We start from the raw sequence: 16693 nt of genomic DNA, 5'->3' as shown, positions 1-16693 counted from the left end.
GTGCGCACAACAATGTTCGAACCGGATATTACGTTGGTTTAAACTTTGTTTAGCGCCATATTTCTGCGAGCCTTATATGAAGTTCAAAGAAGGTGATTTTCGGTCTACTCCTTCTGGTATTTCCCCTCAAATTTCAAGAATTTTAGCTAAAGCGTTATGTGCTATTTTTCTTGAATGGAGCAACAGATTTGGGCCAAATTTTGGATTTAGTAATATTTTGTCCAAACTTAGTTTTAGCTCGAAAATGAACCACATTGGTGTAGAACTGAAATTACTGGTGGCCGCAATATCTTTTAAAAGGAATGACCCCCAAAATAATATCTACTTCCAAAATAAACAATGTTGGTCCGGTCCATTCCTTCAGGTACTTTCTTCGCAACACTTGTGATCAATGATAAAATCTATATTTTGTTGGCAAGTTTATACGTCCGCAAATGGCTACACAATTCTGAAAACCTCCTAATACATAGCTTCGGCTTAAAGGATTTTGGTTATGAAGCCGCTATTCAATCTCTCCATAGATGTAAGTTTCAGTTCACACAGGCTCTGGGTATATTCCTGTCCGCAAAGCCGACTGATACTTGTTGAGATTTTGACGAAGAAGAATCTGTTTCCGACCAGTTTTTTTATACCCTACACCACTATGTGGGGAGGGTATTATAAGTTGGTCTCGACGAGCTGAGTTCATCTGGCTATGTGTGTCCATCCGTCTGTCTGTCCATCTAAACCTTTTAATTACGCTACAGGTCGTAATTTTGATCGGATAGTCACGAAATTTTGGTTGCTTATGGTAGTCGGATTATATTCCCTAAAAAAATGTTTACCAGTGAAAAGCTTATGCACAGGGGTAGTGGTGTAGGGTATCACATGGTCAGCCCCGTCCCGACTATAGCCTTTGCTCACTTGTTTGATTTCGTTTGTCGTCACAAAGTCCTTTGCCGAAGAAGGAAAAAGGAACATTTCTAGAAATGTGTATCCATTGAAAGTACGTCCCAAAATACAATTCAATTCAATGTAATTTTGAAATATTAGAAATAATATGCAATAAATAAAATATAAACTTTAACCTCAATAATCTTGATGTTATTGTCATTCGGCCCAATTATGAATATCAACTCCCCGTGAGAAAACTCACGAACCAAACATAAACAGCCCAATTATGAATATCAACAGTAGTTTACATTCATAATCACCCTGAAAAATAGGACAGAAAATCCTTTTTGTACAATAGGCATTTACTAATGTTTAGCAAGAGACCAGTTTCAAATAATCTCAACGGGCGACACTGCGGTGAAAAAGAATTATATCATAAGAAAATGGTTGATATAGTTTTTTTTTTTTTTTTGCAAATTACAAACATAATAAAGAATTTGTAATTGTTATGATGTTCAAAATAGTTCATTACAAAAACGTGTTAGAAACTATATACAAAAATTTAAAACCACAAAATTAAGCAACGCTTTTATCTTTTATTGTTGAACTGATTTTATCAAAAATTAAAAAAAAAAAAAAACAAAAGATCCCAAGAATGTTTTTTCTATATGTTGTTTATAAGCCAAATTATTGGACGTAATATGCAACAAACGTTCAACAAATACAAATAAATATCTTGTTCTGAAATCAGTAACACTTGCAGTCAGCCTAAAATTACGAATAAACGGTTAAACAACGCCTTAAAACTTAACAACAACTATGCGGAAAATTGCTCAAAAAGCGTAACGTGTTCATTCGACTTTATACTTTCAAATATGTTGGACAATAAGTATACCAATGTATTTAAATAATTCTCTGTAATACTTCCTCCTGATACTTTATATATTTCTTGAAACATTTAGAACATTTTAAAATTTTATTCAAAAATTATAAATATGTGTACCATAAGCTAATATCTTATAGGATCGAAAATCATTTCTACGTCGGCTACGTCGGTGCTGTGAATTACTTGCTAACGTTTTTATGTGGTTTTATCATGGCGGAATAAGAAGGTGTTACATCGATAACACAAATCGGGCCATTTACCACACCAATCGTCAAAATAACGCATTACTGTGAATGACTTGTTTACATTTTGTATGTATTTCTATTCACAATAATGCAATTTGACAACTAATGTGATAATCAGCTGTTTTTGCCGTTGTACCTGTATTATTGTACCATGGGTTTTATTAAAAATAATGCATTTTGACAACAAGAACGAAAATCATCTGTTTTGGTACCCATGGTGCAACACATAATAGGGTTTTTAGATTAGTAGGAAAAACAGGTTTTAGGACTGTTTCGTCATTTAATTGCTAGAATGCAACATTTTTCGCCGTATATCACATCGTAAAACGATATCATATAATGTGATAATCTAAAAACACTATAAGGTGAAGCGATAATAAAACTTTTTAGACTATGGTGGATTTAGCAAATACAGTCGATTTAAGTTGTCATTTTCATACAATATACGTCAAATAAATCGAGATAATGCGCTTAAACATGTTATAAGTGCATAGTCTAAAAGGCGTTTAATGACAACTGTTTCATTTATGCTAAGTTTACATTTACAAAATCCACTCGATTTCAACTGTCAATTCCATAGCTCAAACGTCAAATGAAATCTCATCTGGATTTCATTTGACGTTTAACCTATGGATTTGACAGTTGAAATCGAGTGGATTTCGTAAATGTAAACCAAGCATAAGATTATGTATTTTATACCACATTTACAACAAACAAGTTTTTTTGTAAAATTCATCATTAAAAATTTAAATTTGGCCTGTTCCCGTACTTTATAAAGTGGTAAAAGTCGTAAAAGTTGTAAAAATCGTAAATGATTTTCATATAAATTTTGTGTACGGAAACGCAAAATGTGTAAAAGTGGTAAAAATTGTAAAAACTTTTTAGTTCTGGAACAGAGCTTTTACGTAATATGAGGTAAATGCGGAATTATTTCTTTATGTCATAATTATGTTGGAATTATGTTGCATTAGAGCTTTTTGCAGGGTTAACCTTCTTTATGAGGATTAAAGGCCTACGTACATAAGCTGCCTTGCTTGCTTCTGATAAAAGAATTAAAAAGAAAAGGGCAACCCAGTTCGAAATTTGCTCGGCCTCCTTTATTCCTTTATTTTTATTATGTCTAAAATGAAGCAGGAAAGCAAGGCAACCAGCAGCTTATGTACCCAGGCCATTGCGATGGTATAAACTGCTGTGCCTAAATACGACCGTATTCCCAGGGCGTGTGTGATGAAAAAAGTAGAACACATGTATTCTTATGAGAACTACCGAAATACGTCGAGCGTATACTTTTTGTAAGTAGAAAATTTTCAACTTTGACAGAACGTACTATATGTTATTGTATGTCTGTATGTGTGTGGGTTTTGTATTTTGAAAACAAAAGCCCAACAAAACTTGAAATACAATTTATTGCAAAGGAAAAATGTTTGTTTTACGAATGAAAATGTTTAATAAAGTTCCTGTCGCGGTTTTTGTGTTTTAAATGGGATTTCGGATTCAACGTATTTGGGTAATACGGACGCTCAGAGAGCGTTGTTGTGGTAGGTAGGTGAATATTTTTTGTACGTCACGACTTAAATTAGGTATAGCTGACATACAAAAGGTATTGAGTAAAGTTGGTAGTTATTTTTGATAAAAGAATACAGAAAAACTTGAACTATATTGTATTTGTTATTTTATTCTTTTACCAGATATGACGTCCAATTTTACTCAAATGGATTGGATGTGTTTAGGGCTTTAACATTTCTTATCATTCTTATAAATTGTATTTATTTATTTACATTTCTTATCATCATTCTTATAAATTTTATAAAACATGCTTCAATATATGATCTGTTCCTTTACTTCTGAAAATGGTAAAACCGGCAAAAATAGTAAAAGTTGTAAACTGATCCCACATGAATTGTATTGTGTCTGAAGTAAAGGAACGCCTTTCGAGTAAAAAGTGGTAACACTTTAAGATTCTTGAACGTAAAGGAACAGAGCTATAGTTGCAAATTCCATTAAGTATCTGTCAAATAAATGACGTATTTTCCCCACATACTGTAAGTGTAATTTAGGTTTTAATTTTCTATTTATATACACACACTTTTTTAGATGTGCATCTATAAAATTCTGTCCGCACATAAATATCTGAAAATAGTAGTTCTTAAAAAGCCAACAAACCAATTAAAATGCCACACACTACCATTCTTTGTTTTGTTTATGTATAACGTTGCTTCGTTGCTGTTGTTTTTGTTGCAACGTATTTTCTTGAAAGTGAAACTATGCAGACAACAATGCACACCGTTGTTATCCACTTGTTGAACATGTTTATGATTGTAATACCAACATTCCAACAACGGTCAAAGTCAAGGCCAATTGTAAGTTGGCAACAAACACAGTGGTTAGACCATGAACAAGTTTGTTATCGAACAGCATTTTGTAAAAGTTTGTACAAATTTGTACAGAGCAGAACTATTAAGCTAGCTGGATAATTACTTTCCTAATCTCTAGATAATACATACCATAATGTATTTAAACATCTTCATCTAAACACAAATTTTTATTTGCAAAAAAAACTGTCGTAAAACTTCCTTGACTGTCAATTTGGAAAGATGGTGTGTACTCTAGAGTTGTACAATCTAGTTCATTTGAAAGATCTAGTTCAATAGTTCAGCTCTTTTAACTGAACTAGTTCAGTAATCTAGTTCATAGTTCACTATCCAGTTCATTCAATCGGATCATAATCGTTCAATCAAACGCAACATACACCAAATAGAAACAAACAATAGCAAAAATCTTATGTTGTGTGTGTGTGTGTGTGTGTGTAGAAACTGTCAATGCGAATAAGCTTTGTGCGTGTGTGTTTCTTCTTATTTTTTTCTATTCAGAACAATTGTTCTGTTCCTTAAGGCACATTTAATATGGGAATATGTGGAATTTGATGTGTTTTCGAAGAAATCTTCACTTTCGAACAACTATTCATTGTACCTTGATCCAAAACGTAAACAAACTCATCACATTACGAAGGCATCACTTAACACTGACGACGGCGTAACTTTATGCATATGTGAACGACATGTTGAACTAGATTGTGAATCGTTCGTTCGTTGATCGTACGGTCGCCGACTGATTATAGTGAACTATTGAACTATAATGAACTATATCGACTGATCTAGTTCATACGCTCTATTCAATGAATCGTTCAATTGAACTAGTTCGTTCATGAACTATACAACTCTAGTGTACTCCCCTTTATTTTGGCCATATCTGTATGCACCTTTGTCAGTATATTTCAACCTCTTTTCCCCAACTCCACCAAATTCCCCAGATTGAATTTCCCAAAAAAATCCCAAAAAATTTTTTTAACAAATAATTATAATAGTAGTTTTATTTTACTATTGAAATTCATTTCTTGTATTTTATTTTAAATAAGTGAATTAAAAATAGAAAACGTCAACTAAATAATTCTTCAAATTTGTACATTGTAATTCAATTGAATTGGTTTTGCATTTTTCAGCTTTGTTCCTGAACTAAAAGGTTTTTACAATTTTTATCACTTTTACCCGAAAAACCGTTCCGTACACAAAAAAGTTGTAAAATGTTCACTTCTCTTTAAACAAACAAATTTGGGCGTGTAAAAAATAGTAACTTGAAATCTGTCTGGTTACTTTTCCAGCAAGAACTTTCTCAGAGAGTAAGGAGTTTTTATTCTCTTTTGCAAGAAAATTGTAAAAAGTAAACAGACAGCATGGTACAAATACACAGGTAGCCGCATCGGCAATTGTTGGTAACATAAGGTGTCAAAATTTGACATCAATTCAATGCAGTTGACACATTATGTTACCATCAGCTGGCATGATAATGCTACCTGTATTATTGTACCATGACAGACAGCTTACCAGCAAAAACCTGCAAGCAATCAGCTGACTTGCCACAACAGAACATTTTCTTTTCTATTTTTAATAAAATGCAACACTGTTTCTTCCTTTGGTTCCTTCATTGGCGGACAAATTAGGTGTGTTCGTTTACTCAAAATTTGTACAAATTGTTACTGGATGTTGTTCGTTTGCTCTTCAGTACAATGCAAAAGACCTTAGTCGTTTGCAAGAAGTTACTGGACTTGTACAAATTTGTACAAATTATTGAGTAAACGAACACACCTAATTTGTCCGCCAATGAAGGAACCAAAGGAAGAAACAGTGTTGCATTTTATTAAAAATAGAAAAGAAAATGTTCTACAAAATAATACAATTAGACTTGCTATTTCCGCAATAAAATTGTTTTTAATTTTCACAAACATAAATCAACGAAAAATTAAAAACAGATGATTGATTGTTTTCAGGAAGAAGAAGAGTTGCAAGTTCTTGCTAGAAGAAATTTGTCCAGCAAGAATTTGCAAACTCTCAGTAAAAGAAATGTCAAACTGCTTTCGCTCCTTTCCACAAACCACTGTATTTTGTTCAATCTAGTAGCCACAAAGTATTATTTCTAGACAATTTATTTTTAGTTTTGCCCCCACCATCAACACCAGATCTCCTCTTAATGATGCTATGGTCATACCTTGCAGCTTAATTGCTGCAATTTCCTTCCATGCCATTTTAAAATAAATATTATACGACTGCGAAAACCGGTTTAATGGGTGATTAGACGGCACAAGAAGACATTGTGTCAGCATAATTTATTCTGTGAAACGTGATTGTTTTGAGATCGAAATTCTATTTATACAGGCAGTTCCGTATTGGATTGCATTTGTTTTAGAACACATATAATTTTTGGAAGTAATTTATGTTTTTGCTTGGAGATAATACATTTTTAATATCTAACATGAGCGGGATTAATGCATTTATTTGAATCGACCAGTGTTTTAAGTGGGTCATTAATATACAATATTAAACCGGTTTTAGTGTATATACGATTTTTTAAATATTTAATTATTCCATGCACCACAACCTAACTATCCGAAAAAATGATACGGCAGGTCAGTAACTAACGTATGATCAAAGAAGAATAGAAGTAAACGCTTTTTTGGAAACAAATGATGTTGGAACAAATAGAAGATGAAAGGTTTAGATAAGAAAAAGCCTTAAGCTGAAAACTGATACAACGTTTGATTAAAGTTTTGTGTCGTTTTGGACTTTTTTACACTGTTGGGCATGATGCCGAAAAATTCAAATTCATTTGAAATATATGCCGACAAACAGATAAACGCTGGACTTTGGTATCGTCGTCGCCCTGTTGTTGTTGTTTTTTCTCGACGCCCAACGCAAAACTTTAATCAAACGTTGTATCTGTTTTCAGCTTTATTTGCAGAGAGCTTAACCCAGTGATTACACATGCAAGTGACAGTTCGAAAAATACCAATACACTCACACATATTCACTGCCACACCAACTAACAACCTCACTGCCGACAAAATTTCCTTGTCAGTAATCAATGTAAGTGCTTTGAAAGTAACTTCAATTTTTTCCGAACGTTTACACATGCAAGTGTCAGTTCGAAAAAATTGAAGTTTCGACTATAATATGTATACACAACTGTCTGCAAGTTACTTGCATGTGTAATCCTTAGGTAAAAGTGATCTTGTTTGAGTGTAAAAATAATGGGCCAAATACATACGGTCCGTTGTGTCACGCGTTGCGCGTTGAAAACAACAACCACATGAAAAATGTGTGAGTGATGCCAAGTTTGTTCTTGAAGTTTTCATGTGGTTGTTGTAGCGCGACGCTCACCGCGCCGTATGTGCCAGGGCCTTAACTGGGGCCTAATTACGACATTCGATTCGATCGAGAATTTGCTCGTGAATAAGTTTTCGACACGATAAAAAACGACATGAAAAGACTCGATCGAACACATTCAAGCAATGTTATCGATGTTTTCGATAGTAACCGGTAATCGATCAGGGAATATTATGAAGGTAGACGCCAAAAAATGTGTTTATTTTAAAACAAAAACTAAAAACCAAAATTTTGAATGAAAAATGTAAATATTAGTGGAATTTGTTGAACAATACATCGAATAATAATTTCGGAATGAAGTAGTGCTAAGAAAATAAAAAAATTGTCTATGTTTTGACATTGTTGTAACAAATTGCTAATACATCTACCTTAATAGTTCTCTCTCAAAATAAATGAGAGAGAATTTGGTGGGTTTTTGCTTAGCCTCTCTGAGAGAATCTTTCATTTGGTAATCAAGGGCGGATGTATTCTATTAAATGTTGTTTACCTATAAAAAAGGCTATTAATATTAATTTTTTGCGGAAATGCTTACTTTTTTATTATATATTTTTTTATTATATATAATTATATTTAAAGACTGCAAACAGTAAATTTTGGCTAAAGGCCTGGGTACATAAGCTGCCTTGCCTGATTGCCTTGCTTTCCTGCTTCATTTCTGACATAATAAAAATAATAGAATAAAGAAGGCCGAGAAATTTTCGAACTGGGTTGTCCTTTAATTTTTTATTCTTTTATCAGAAGTAAGCAAGGTAAGCAGGCAAGGCAGCTTATGTACTCAGCCCTTAATAAATTCATAAGTTTGTATATTTATTTTAATTCTAATTTTATTACTATTTCTCAAACGATGGCAAAGGACTTTTCCCAATTTTTCTTGTTATTTTGTGTAGAAAAATGCTGAGATTTATTTACTATTTTTTTTTTTTCTTATATAAATCGACAACAAACAACAATTTTTACATTTAAAACAAAAAGACAATAAGAAATCTTTCTTTTTGTTGACAGATCACGCGTGAGTCGTGTCACGTGTTCATGTTATTTTAGTTTGTCCCGGGCCACACTACAGTAATTTCACTGAAATTTTGATATGAAATTATGCGTCTCTAGATCGACGTCCATAGTAGAGTAAAATCATAAAATTGCTGTAGTAGGGAATTCGATTTAAGAACACCTAATTTCATGAAATTTTCTAATGAAATTCACGCTAGTGTGGACCGGGACTTTACTACTGTTTGCCATTTTATCATGGAAAAGCTTAAGGCCTGCGTACATAAGCTGCCTTGCCTGCTTACCTTGCTTACTTCTGATAAAAGAATAAAAAAGAAAAGGGCAACCCAGTTCGAAATTTCCTTGGCCTTCTTTATTCTTTTATTTTTATTATGTCAAAAATGAAGTAGAAAAGCAAGGCAATCAGGCAGAGCAGCTTATGTACGCAGGCCTTTACGCCTGTAGAACGTTTACAAATCGTTCAACTTTGTTACAAAAATTCGCGTTATGTGGAGAGTGTGTTTTGAGCCTAATTTTGTTCAGTGCTAAGGCACATTTCTGGCTTTATAGGTACGTAACATTTTGAAAGAAGAGCAACTTAAAGAGATTCAAGAGTTGGTACTCCATCCAGAAAAAATAACGGTTTGTGGGTCGGTGGAATCGTCGGACCCTATTTCTTCAAAATAATGCCGGTTAGGACTTCCTCGTTAATGGCGACTATTTGATGTCTGAAATTGAAGCTCGTAATCTCGGCGATAGTTGGTTTCAACAAAACGGCGCCACTTCCCACACATCGCATCAATCAATGGATTTATTGAAAGAACAATTCGGTGAGCACGTTTTGGACCAGTCGATTGGCCACCAAGATCGTCTCATATCACTCCGTTAGACTTTTTCCTGTGGGGTTATGCTAAGTCTAAAGAGTATACGGACAACCCCGCTTCGATTCATGCCTTGGCGGAAAACATTACACGTGTCATTCGTCAGTTACCAGTCGAAATGTTCGAATAATTCTGCGAAAATTGGACTCTACGGACAGACCGTCTTAGACGTAGCCTCGGCCAATATTTGTTAGACATAATCTGCAAAAAATAAATGCCATCGAATGTTCCTTCACATGATAATAAACATTCCCCATTCAATTTGATTTTTCTGTGTTTTTTTTTCTTTAAAGAAAGTAAGAACCTCTAAACGGATCACCCTTTATAAAAATTTGGCCTACTACCAGAACCGGCCGGCAATAGGAACGTTTACCCTATCTCATTTTTAACAGCTCGCGCTTTTACTACTTTTACCATTAAGTACGGGAACACACATTTCCATGCGGCAATTATCAGTTTTTCGGTGAGAGAGGGTGTTGACAGGCAAAGGGTTACCATATGCCTCACCTCTCTCTCCATCAATCTTAAGGTCTAGGCACATACGATCCGTTATGCGACGCGTTGCGCGTTGAAAGGTTTTGAAGGGTTTTCTTTCAGTGTAAAGATGCAGCAGCGTCAATTATTTCTAGAAATTGCAGAGATAGTCCCGATCCACACTAGAGCAATTTCAATGAAATAATTTAATGAAATTATGCGTTCTTAGATCGAGTCCCAACTACCACAATTTCATAAAATTACTTTAGTATGGAACTCGGTCTAAGAACGCCTAATTTCATTAAATTATTTTATTGAAATTGCTCTAGTGTGGACCGGGACTATCTCTGCAATTTTAGAAATAATTGACGCTGCTGCATCTGTACACTGAAAGAAAAACCTTCATAACATAAACGAAATCTTACTGTCCATCACTGAAATTTGTCATTGATTTTGAACGTGGAGCTCCATTGAATAAACGAAAAAGGTTTCATTGAGTTTCATTGCAGTAAAATTAACTAATTTGTTCATTAATGCAATGAAACTTCTTCATTGATGCAATGAAACTTTTTTCATTAACGCAATGAAATACTTTCATTAATGCAATGAAGTCTAACGTTGGTTCAAAATCAATGATACATTTCATTGATGTAACGTAAGATTTCATTTATGCTATGAAGTCATTTCATACTGACGTAATGAACAAAAACTAAGTCTATGCTAAATATGTTTAATTCATTTTATTGCAATTAGTTGACAACACGTCATTTTTGACTCCTCAGACATTAACGACATTAATGCGTTGTCATCTGTAAGTAAAATTGAAAGAATAAACAAATTATTTACAAATAAACTGGTTTTCAAATAATAACTTACCTTCCAGTTTTGCCGCTGAGTCATCCCCTGTGTACGTCCATAATGTTAGGAACTTAAAACTTGGTTTTAATTATTCTTTATTCTTCTACCAGAAATGACACAAAACTTAGCTCAAACATTGGATGTGTTTTGAGCTTTAATGATTCTATTGGCAGTTGTCATCTATAAGTAAAATTGAAAAACGTACAAAACTGTTACTAATTTATCTGGTTTTCTAAATATTAACTCACCTTTACTCTGCGTTTACAAATGACAGGACAATTGACTTCATGTATTGATTGTCAAAATCCCACAACTTGCCTATGTGACGTAGGCGTCCAGACAACTGTAAAAACAGTTGTAAAATTTTGAATGAAAATCGTCGATTTTTTTTTGTTTTTCGTTCACATATTTTGTTTATGTTCATGTTCTTTTGTTTTTTACACATTTCAATTATTATCTCATTTATTTTTACAAAAATGCCAAAAATTTGTCTTCCTTACTGTCTGTGAAAAAATGATGGTAAAAATGAATGTATGTGTTAGTAAATCAGAGTTGTATTTGAAGACAAACTGTCTGGTGTAAACGCCTAGTTAACTTTTGCCGCTAGACACCAAACTCTCATATGCTCTGTTCCAGAACCTGCAAGATGCTACTACTTTTTACTACTATGTTATCGGAAAAAATAGTAAAAATTAGTAGATTCTTGCAGTACTGGAACAGACCAATAATGTGTGTTAGTTTATGGCTATATCACACCATTGGCCTGTTCCCGTACTTTATAAAGTGGTAAAAGTTGTAAAAGTCGTAAACGATTTTCATATAAATTTTGTGAACGGGAACGCAAAATGTGTAAAAGTGGTAAAAATTGTAAAAACTTTTTAGTTCTGGAACAGAGCTCATATGCTTTTTCACACATATGACATCAGCTGGTCTGTATATTAGTATACCCAAAGTGACAACATGCATGTGAAAAAGCATATGGTGTGATATAGCCATTACTCAAAGTTTGTACAAATTGTTACTGGATGTCGTTTGTTTACTCTACAGCACAATGCAAAAGACTTTAGCCGATTACAAGAAGTTACGAACACATCTATTGTTTCTCCTTTATTCCACTCATATAGCTGGTTTACACTCATGCTCCGAAATCCACTGGATTTCACAAAATCCTAAAGTACACTTATTTATTGTTGATTTCAAACATATCTCAATAATCAAGGTAGATACATATGCGCAGCTGATCGAGCATGAATGAAAAACTAAGTTGTTGTAAATTGAATTTTTCATATAAAATATACAAAATATAGAACATTACTATCTTATGTTGGAAATTACAGTTAATACTAACAAATTAACAAATAAAATTTGTTTTATCGTTGAGAAAAAAAAAATTATGAGTAATTTCGACGGATAAAAGTTGTGTTCCATAACCTGCAAAATAGCATTACTTGAACTATTTTCTCCATTTGTGATGGAAATGCGTTCCCGTACTTAGAAAACTAGTAAAACTTGCGCTTCTCTTCGAACAAAAAATGACGCTGAATAACAAACACCCTCAAGGTAGAAACACAATGAAATACGCCGCTTTGTCACGCTCCGTTTCATGTAAAATACTAAAGGCAAAGTACTACCTAATTCAAATTAATTAGACAGCATTTGAATTAGGTAGTACTTGGCCTTTAATCTTTGACATGAAACTCCTATTTGCCGCTATAGAAATTTGTATGGGAAAGCGATTTTTGACAATACCTTATTTTGCTAACTTTACCATTAAAATAGAACGGGAATACAATAAAAATAATAAAGCGATTTTTTCATCTTGCTTACAAATTTTTATATTAAAATTTCTTTGTTGCAGTCATTCACCATCTACCTTTTTTATTGTGCTACGTGAAAAGTGTTGCAACTTTTGGTACTTTTTCAGGCAAAAACAGGGTTTATGTGTTGTTGTGTATGTGTTTATGTGTACTGTGATTTCGATGTTCATTTCGCCGAAATCACGAAATGAGATGATTTCATTTTTGTATGCGAAATCATGGTAAATTTTGCCTGATTTCGCACGAAATCCCTCCGAAATCACGAAACGATGCAGAATGTAAACCAAGCAATATTTAGATTTTCTATTGCTTGCCTTCATTAGTGCTGGTCCACACTAGAGCGATTTCATTGAAAAAATACAAATAACGAAAAAAGACAAAGTGCTGCCAAGTTTCAATTTTTCTTCTACCAGAAATGACGCAAAACTTTACTCAAACGTTGGATGTGGAGAGAGCACACAAAATTCTGAATATTCAGCAGCGGGCGCTACTACTATTCACGTACTGTATTTAAAAAAGTCAGATAATCTAAAATAATTACTCAAAAAAGTAATACCCCAAAAATCCCCTAATATTTTTCAGGTTTCCCCACAAATTTCCCAAATCGAATTTTGTTTCCTCATTTCACAAAAAAATTCCCCAATTTGGAGGAAATCTCCAATACTGACTACGCTGTCTGTAAAGGGTTGTTTACACCATCTATCAATGTCGTATGAGATGCCAAATTTTCTACCTGCGAATGTTGTACACATAGTGTAACCACTATGAAAATGTTCATCTATCAAAATGATTTGGCAACTCATATGTAATTTTTTCATTTAGGGAGCGCTCTATTTGATACGGCATTCTCGTATGTAAACATAAATTTATCAGCTGTTTTCTGACATTCTCAAACAAAAATGAAAAACAAAATCTTTTAAAAAAGAAAATGGAAAGGTATGTATATTTAAATATTCAGTAAAGTAAATAAATGGCGTTTATAATGTTATTTTCAGATCGATTGGTCGAAAGAAGCAGTCTTTGAAATGATTGTTTGGTAGCAAAAACATGAATGCCTCTATAACTCCAAACACCAATTCTACCAATTCAGTTTCCTTCAACCAAAATTAAAATTTGCGCAAAATTGCAACTCAACAATAAGTCTGTCTGGTTACTTTCCCAGCAGGAATTGTCCAGCAAGAACTTTCTCAGAGAGTAAGGGGTTTTTATTCTCTTTTGCTAGAAAATTGTAAAAAGTAAACAGACACCTTCCCAGCAAAAACCAGCAAGCAATCAGCTGACTTGCCAAAACAGAACAATTTGTCCGCCAACAAAGGAAGCAAACACGTTGTATTTTATTAAAAATAAAAAAGAAAATGAAACAAAAATGTATTTTTCCACTTTACAAATTTGTTCTCCATAAAACAGTACAATTAGACTATGTTATTTCCACAATAAAATTGTTTTTAATGTTCACAAACATAAATCAACAAAAAACTAAAAACAGCTGATTGATTGTTTTCAGGAAGAAGAAGAGCTTGTAAGTGCTTGCTAGAAGAAATTTGTCCAGCAAGAATTTGCAAGCTCTCAGTGAAAGAACTGTCAAAATGTCTCTCTCGAATCGCTCTCTTTTGCTGGTTCTTTGTGTTAACAGACGACTTCCAGCAACAATTGGTACAAATTGTTACAAATTTTAGGGTAACCAGACACAGCTAATAAATGTAAATAATGACAAAAACAGCTGTTTTTATATTTTTAGGTTATGTCATGCGAAAATAACACTTGCAGGTATGAACGCACAAATTGAAAATTGTATGGATGACGTCAATTTTGACAAACATAGAGAATGTTGAATGGGTGAAAGAAATGACAGCTCATATGACATTGATAGATGGTGTAAACAGCCCTTAAGTACCACAATACATATCGAAATGGGGGAAATTCCCTCTACTTGTGTCATTTGCAATTATTTTTGCATTGTTGTTTTCAGTGTGTCCATGTTGCTGTGTTTAGCAAGATCGTATTGATACCAACGATTCGCATTCCATTTTAACAACAAAAGAAAATGTCCTCAACAAACACAGAGGTTGGAACTATGGAAAAAATTCGTAATAACCGATACATTTGGAGAATACCTCTCACTGGAAGCATACTTAATTCTCCTGTAATTAACGTGTATAATGATGGTATAAAATCCGAATGGAAATTATTCGGTATGTGATCAGGAGGTTTTTTTTTAAAAAATATATGTGTGTACATAAAAGTCAATTTTACAAGTTTACATGCGGCAATTATTAACTTGTTGAGAATGAACCCTTCACCTCTGAACACTGATAACTGCTACATGTAAAATTGCTTACCCAATGATTACACATGCAAGTAACTTGCAGACAGTTGTGTATACATATTATTGTCGAAACTTCATTTTTTTCGAACTGAAACTTGCATGTGTAAACGGAGTGTTAATGAAAATCAGGGGCAGGGGCAGGGGCTGAATTCCGTTTCTATGAAAATGTGAAATGAAAACATTTATAAAGGAAAAAACTGTCAAATAAAAAAAATTATAAAGGAAATATTTTTCATTTCAAATTTTCATAGAACAAGAATCCAGACCCAGGAAGAACTAAATATCTGATCAATTTACATAAATATGCGAAAATGATTAATACTTAAAGTTTTTTTTTACTTTCACAATTATACTTATAGTTAATAGGACATATGTCCTCGACAACGCATACGCGGACTTCACTGAAGTACAAGTGAAATTGATTTCATCGGATAGCAAGAACGCACAGTTTCAAGTCATCGTCCTTATATCCTCAAATAACAAATTGCAACAAATTATAAATGACAAGATGTCAATGACAGATAAGGAAAAGTCATTTGATACATTGACCGAAAAGGCCACTGAATATCATTTCACAGTAAACGCTATAACAGGTCCAACATTAACTGATGATATTGCCAAGATTTTGTCTAGCGAAGAATATAGTGATGTAACTCTTGTCGCCCAAGGGGATGTTACATTTAAAGCTCACAAAATGATATTATGTGCTCGGAGTGTGGTTTTTGCAGCTATGTTTCGTAATGACTTGGAGGAAAGCCGAAAAAATCGAATCGAAATTAAGGATATGGATGCAAATGTAATGAAGGAAATGTTAACTAACATATACACCGATTCGGAGGTACCTAAGGAAATGGCGGAAAAGCTCTTTTGCGTTGCCCATAAGTATGCCTTGTTTAACTTGCAGAAAATGTGTGAAAAATTGCTAATCGATGCAATTGAAGTAGCGTCTGCTGTGGATACTCTTCTGTTGGCTGAAAAGCATTCCTCATTACGTCTTAAAGTTTCGGCTGTTGAATTTATAATACAACATATTAAAGACGTAATTAAAACGGAAAGTTGGAAAACTTTACAAAAAACTCATCATGAATTATACGTTGTAATTTTGGAAACAATTGTACAACGACTTTTGTAGTTCAATATATAGTGACTGTCACTGAAAATGATGCAACCTGAAATAAAAAATGAAAACGTTGATAACTTGGAAATGAGTTGAGATTTTTTAACAATTCAAAAAACAATTTTGTAGATTGAAAGGTTGTCTTTAAGATGGTATACAAAAAAAGTATACCGTTTACAGTACCGTTATACTAAAATTTTACCGGAAAACAGGAAATGGACATTTTTAAATTGAGCATTGCCATTTTAGTAATCAGAATGGTGGAATAATTGGTTCCCTATAGATTTCAGTAGTTTTGTAATTGATTCCGAGAGCAAAAAATGATGATCCTGACGTAATTTTGGCATGATTATAATTAATGACCCTTTGTAGGCAATTTGGCTAGAAATTTCTAGTTTTTGAAGTTATTTTCCAACAAATGACTATGAAAAATCATTAGTGGCCTGAGTACATAAGCTACTTCGCCTGCTTGCCTTACTTGCTTTTGATAAAAGAATAAAAAAGAAAAGGGCATC

The 16693-nt window shown here is 33.4% G+C and overlaps 1 protein-coding gene across 1 annotated transcript; it reads left to right on the top strand.

Moving 5' to 3' along the window:
• Positions 1 to 14702: 14702 nt before the first annotated feature.
• Positions 14703 to 16266, top strand: LOC141401639 (speckle-type POZ protein B-like). The gene is made up of 2 exons (XM_073981971.1): positions 14703 to 14927; positions 15421 to 16266. The coding sequence occupies exons 1-2, from the start codon at positions 14780 to 14782 to the stop codon at positions 16191 to 16193; spliced, it is 921 nt and encodes a 306-aa protein (XP_073838072.1). The 5' UTR covers positions 14703 to 14779; the 3' UTR covers positions 16194 to 16266.
• The last annotated feature ends 427 nt before the right edge of the window (positions 16267 to 16693 follow it).

This window comes from Musca autumnalis, unplaced genomic scaffold (assembly GCF_047663935.1).
Source record: "Musca autumnalis isolate F117 unplaced genomic scaffold, ASM4766393v1 scaffold_4, whole genome shotgun sequence".
Taxonomy (NCBI): Eukaryota; Metazoa; Arthropoda; class Insecta; order Diptera; family Muscidae; genus Musca; species Musca autumnalis.
Note: the sequence above shows the minus strand (reverse complement) of the source record. Positions and strands in the feature narration are given on the sequence as shown.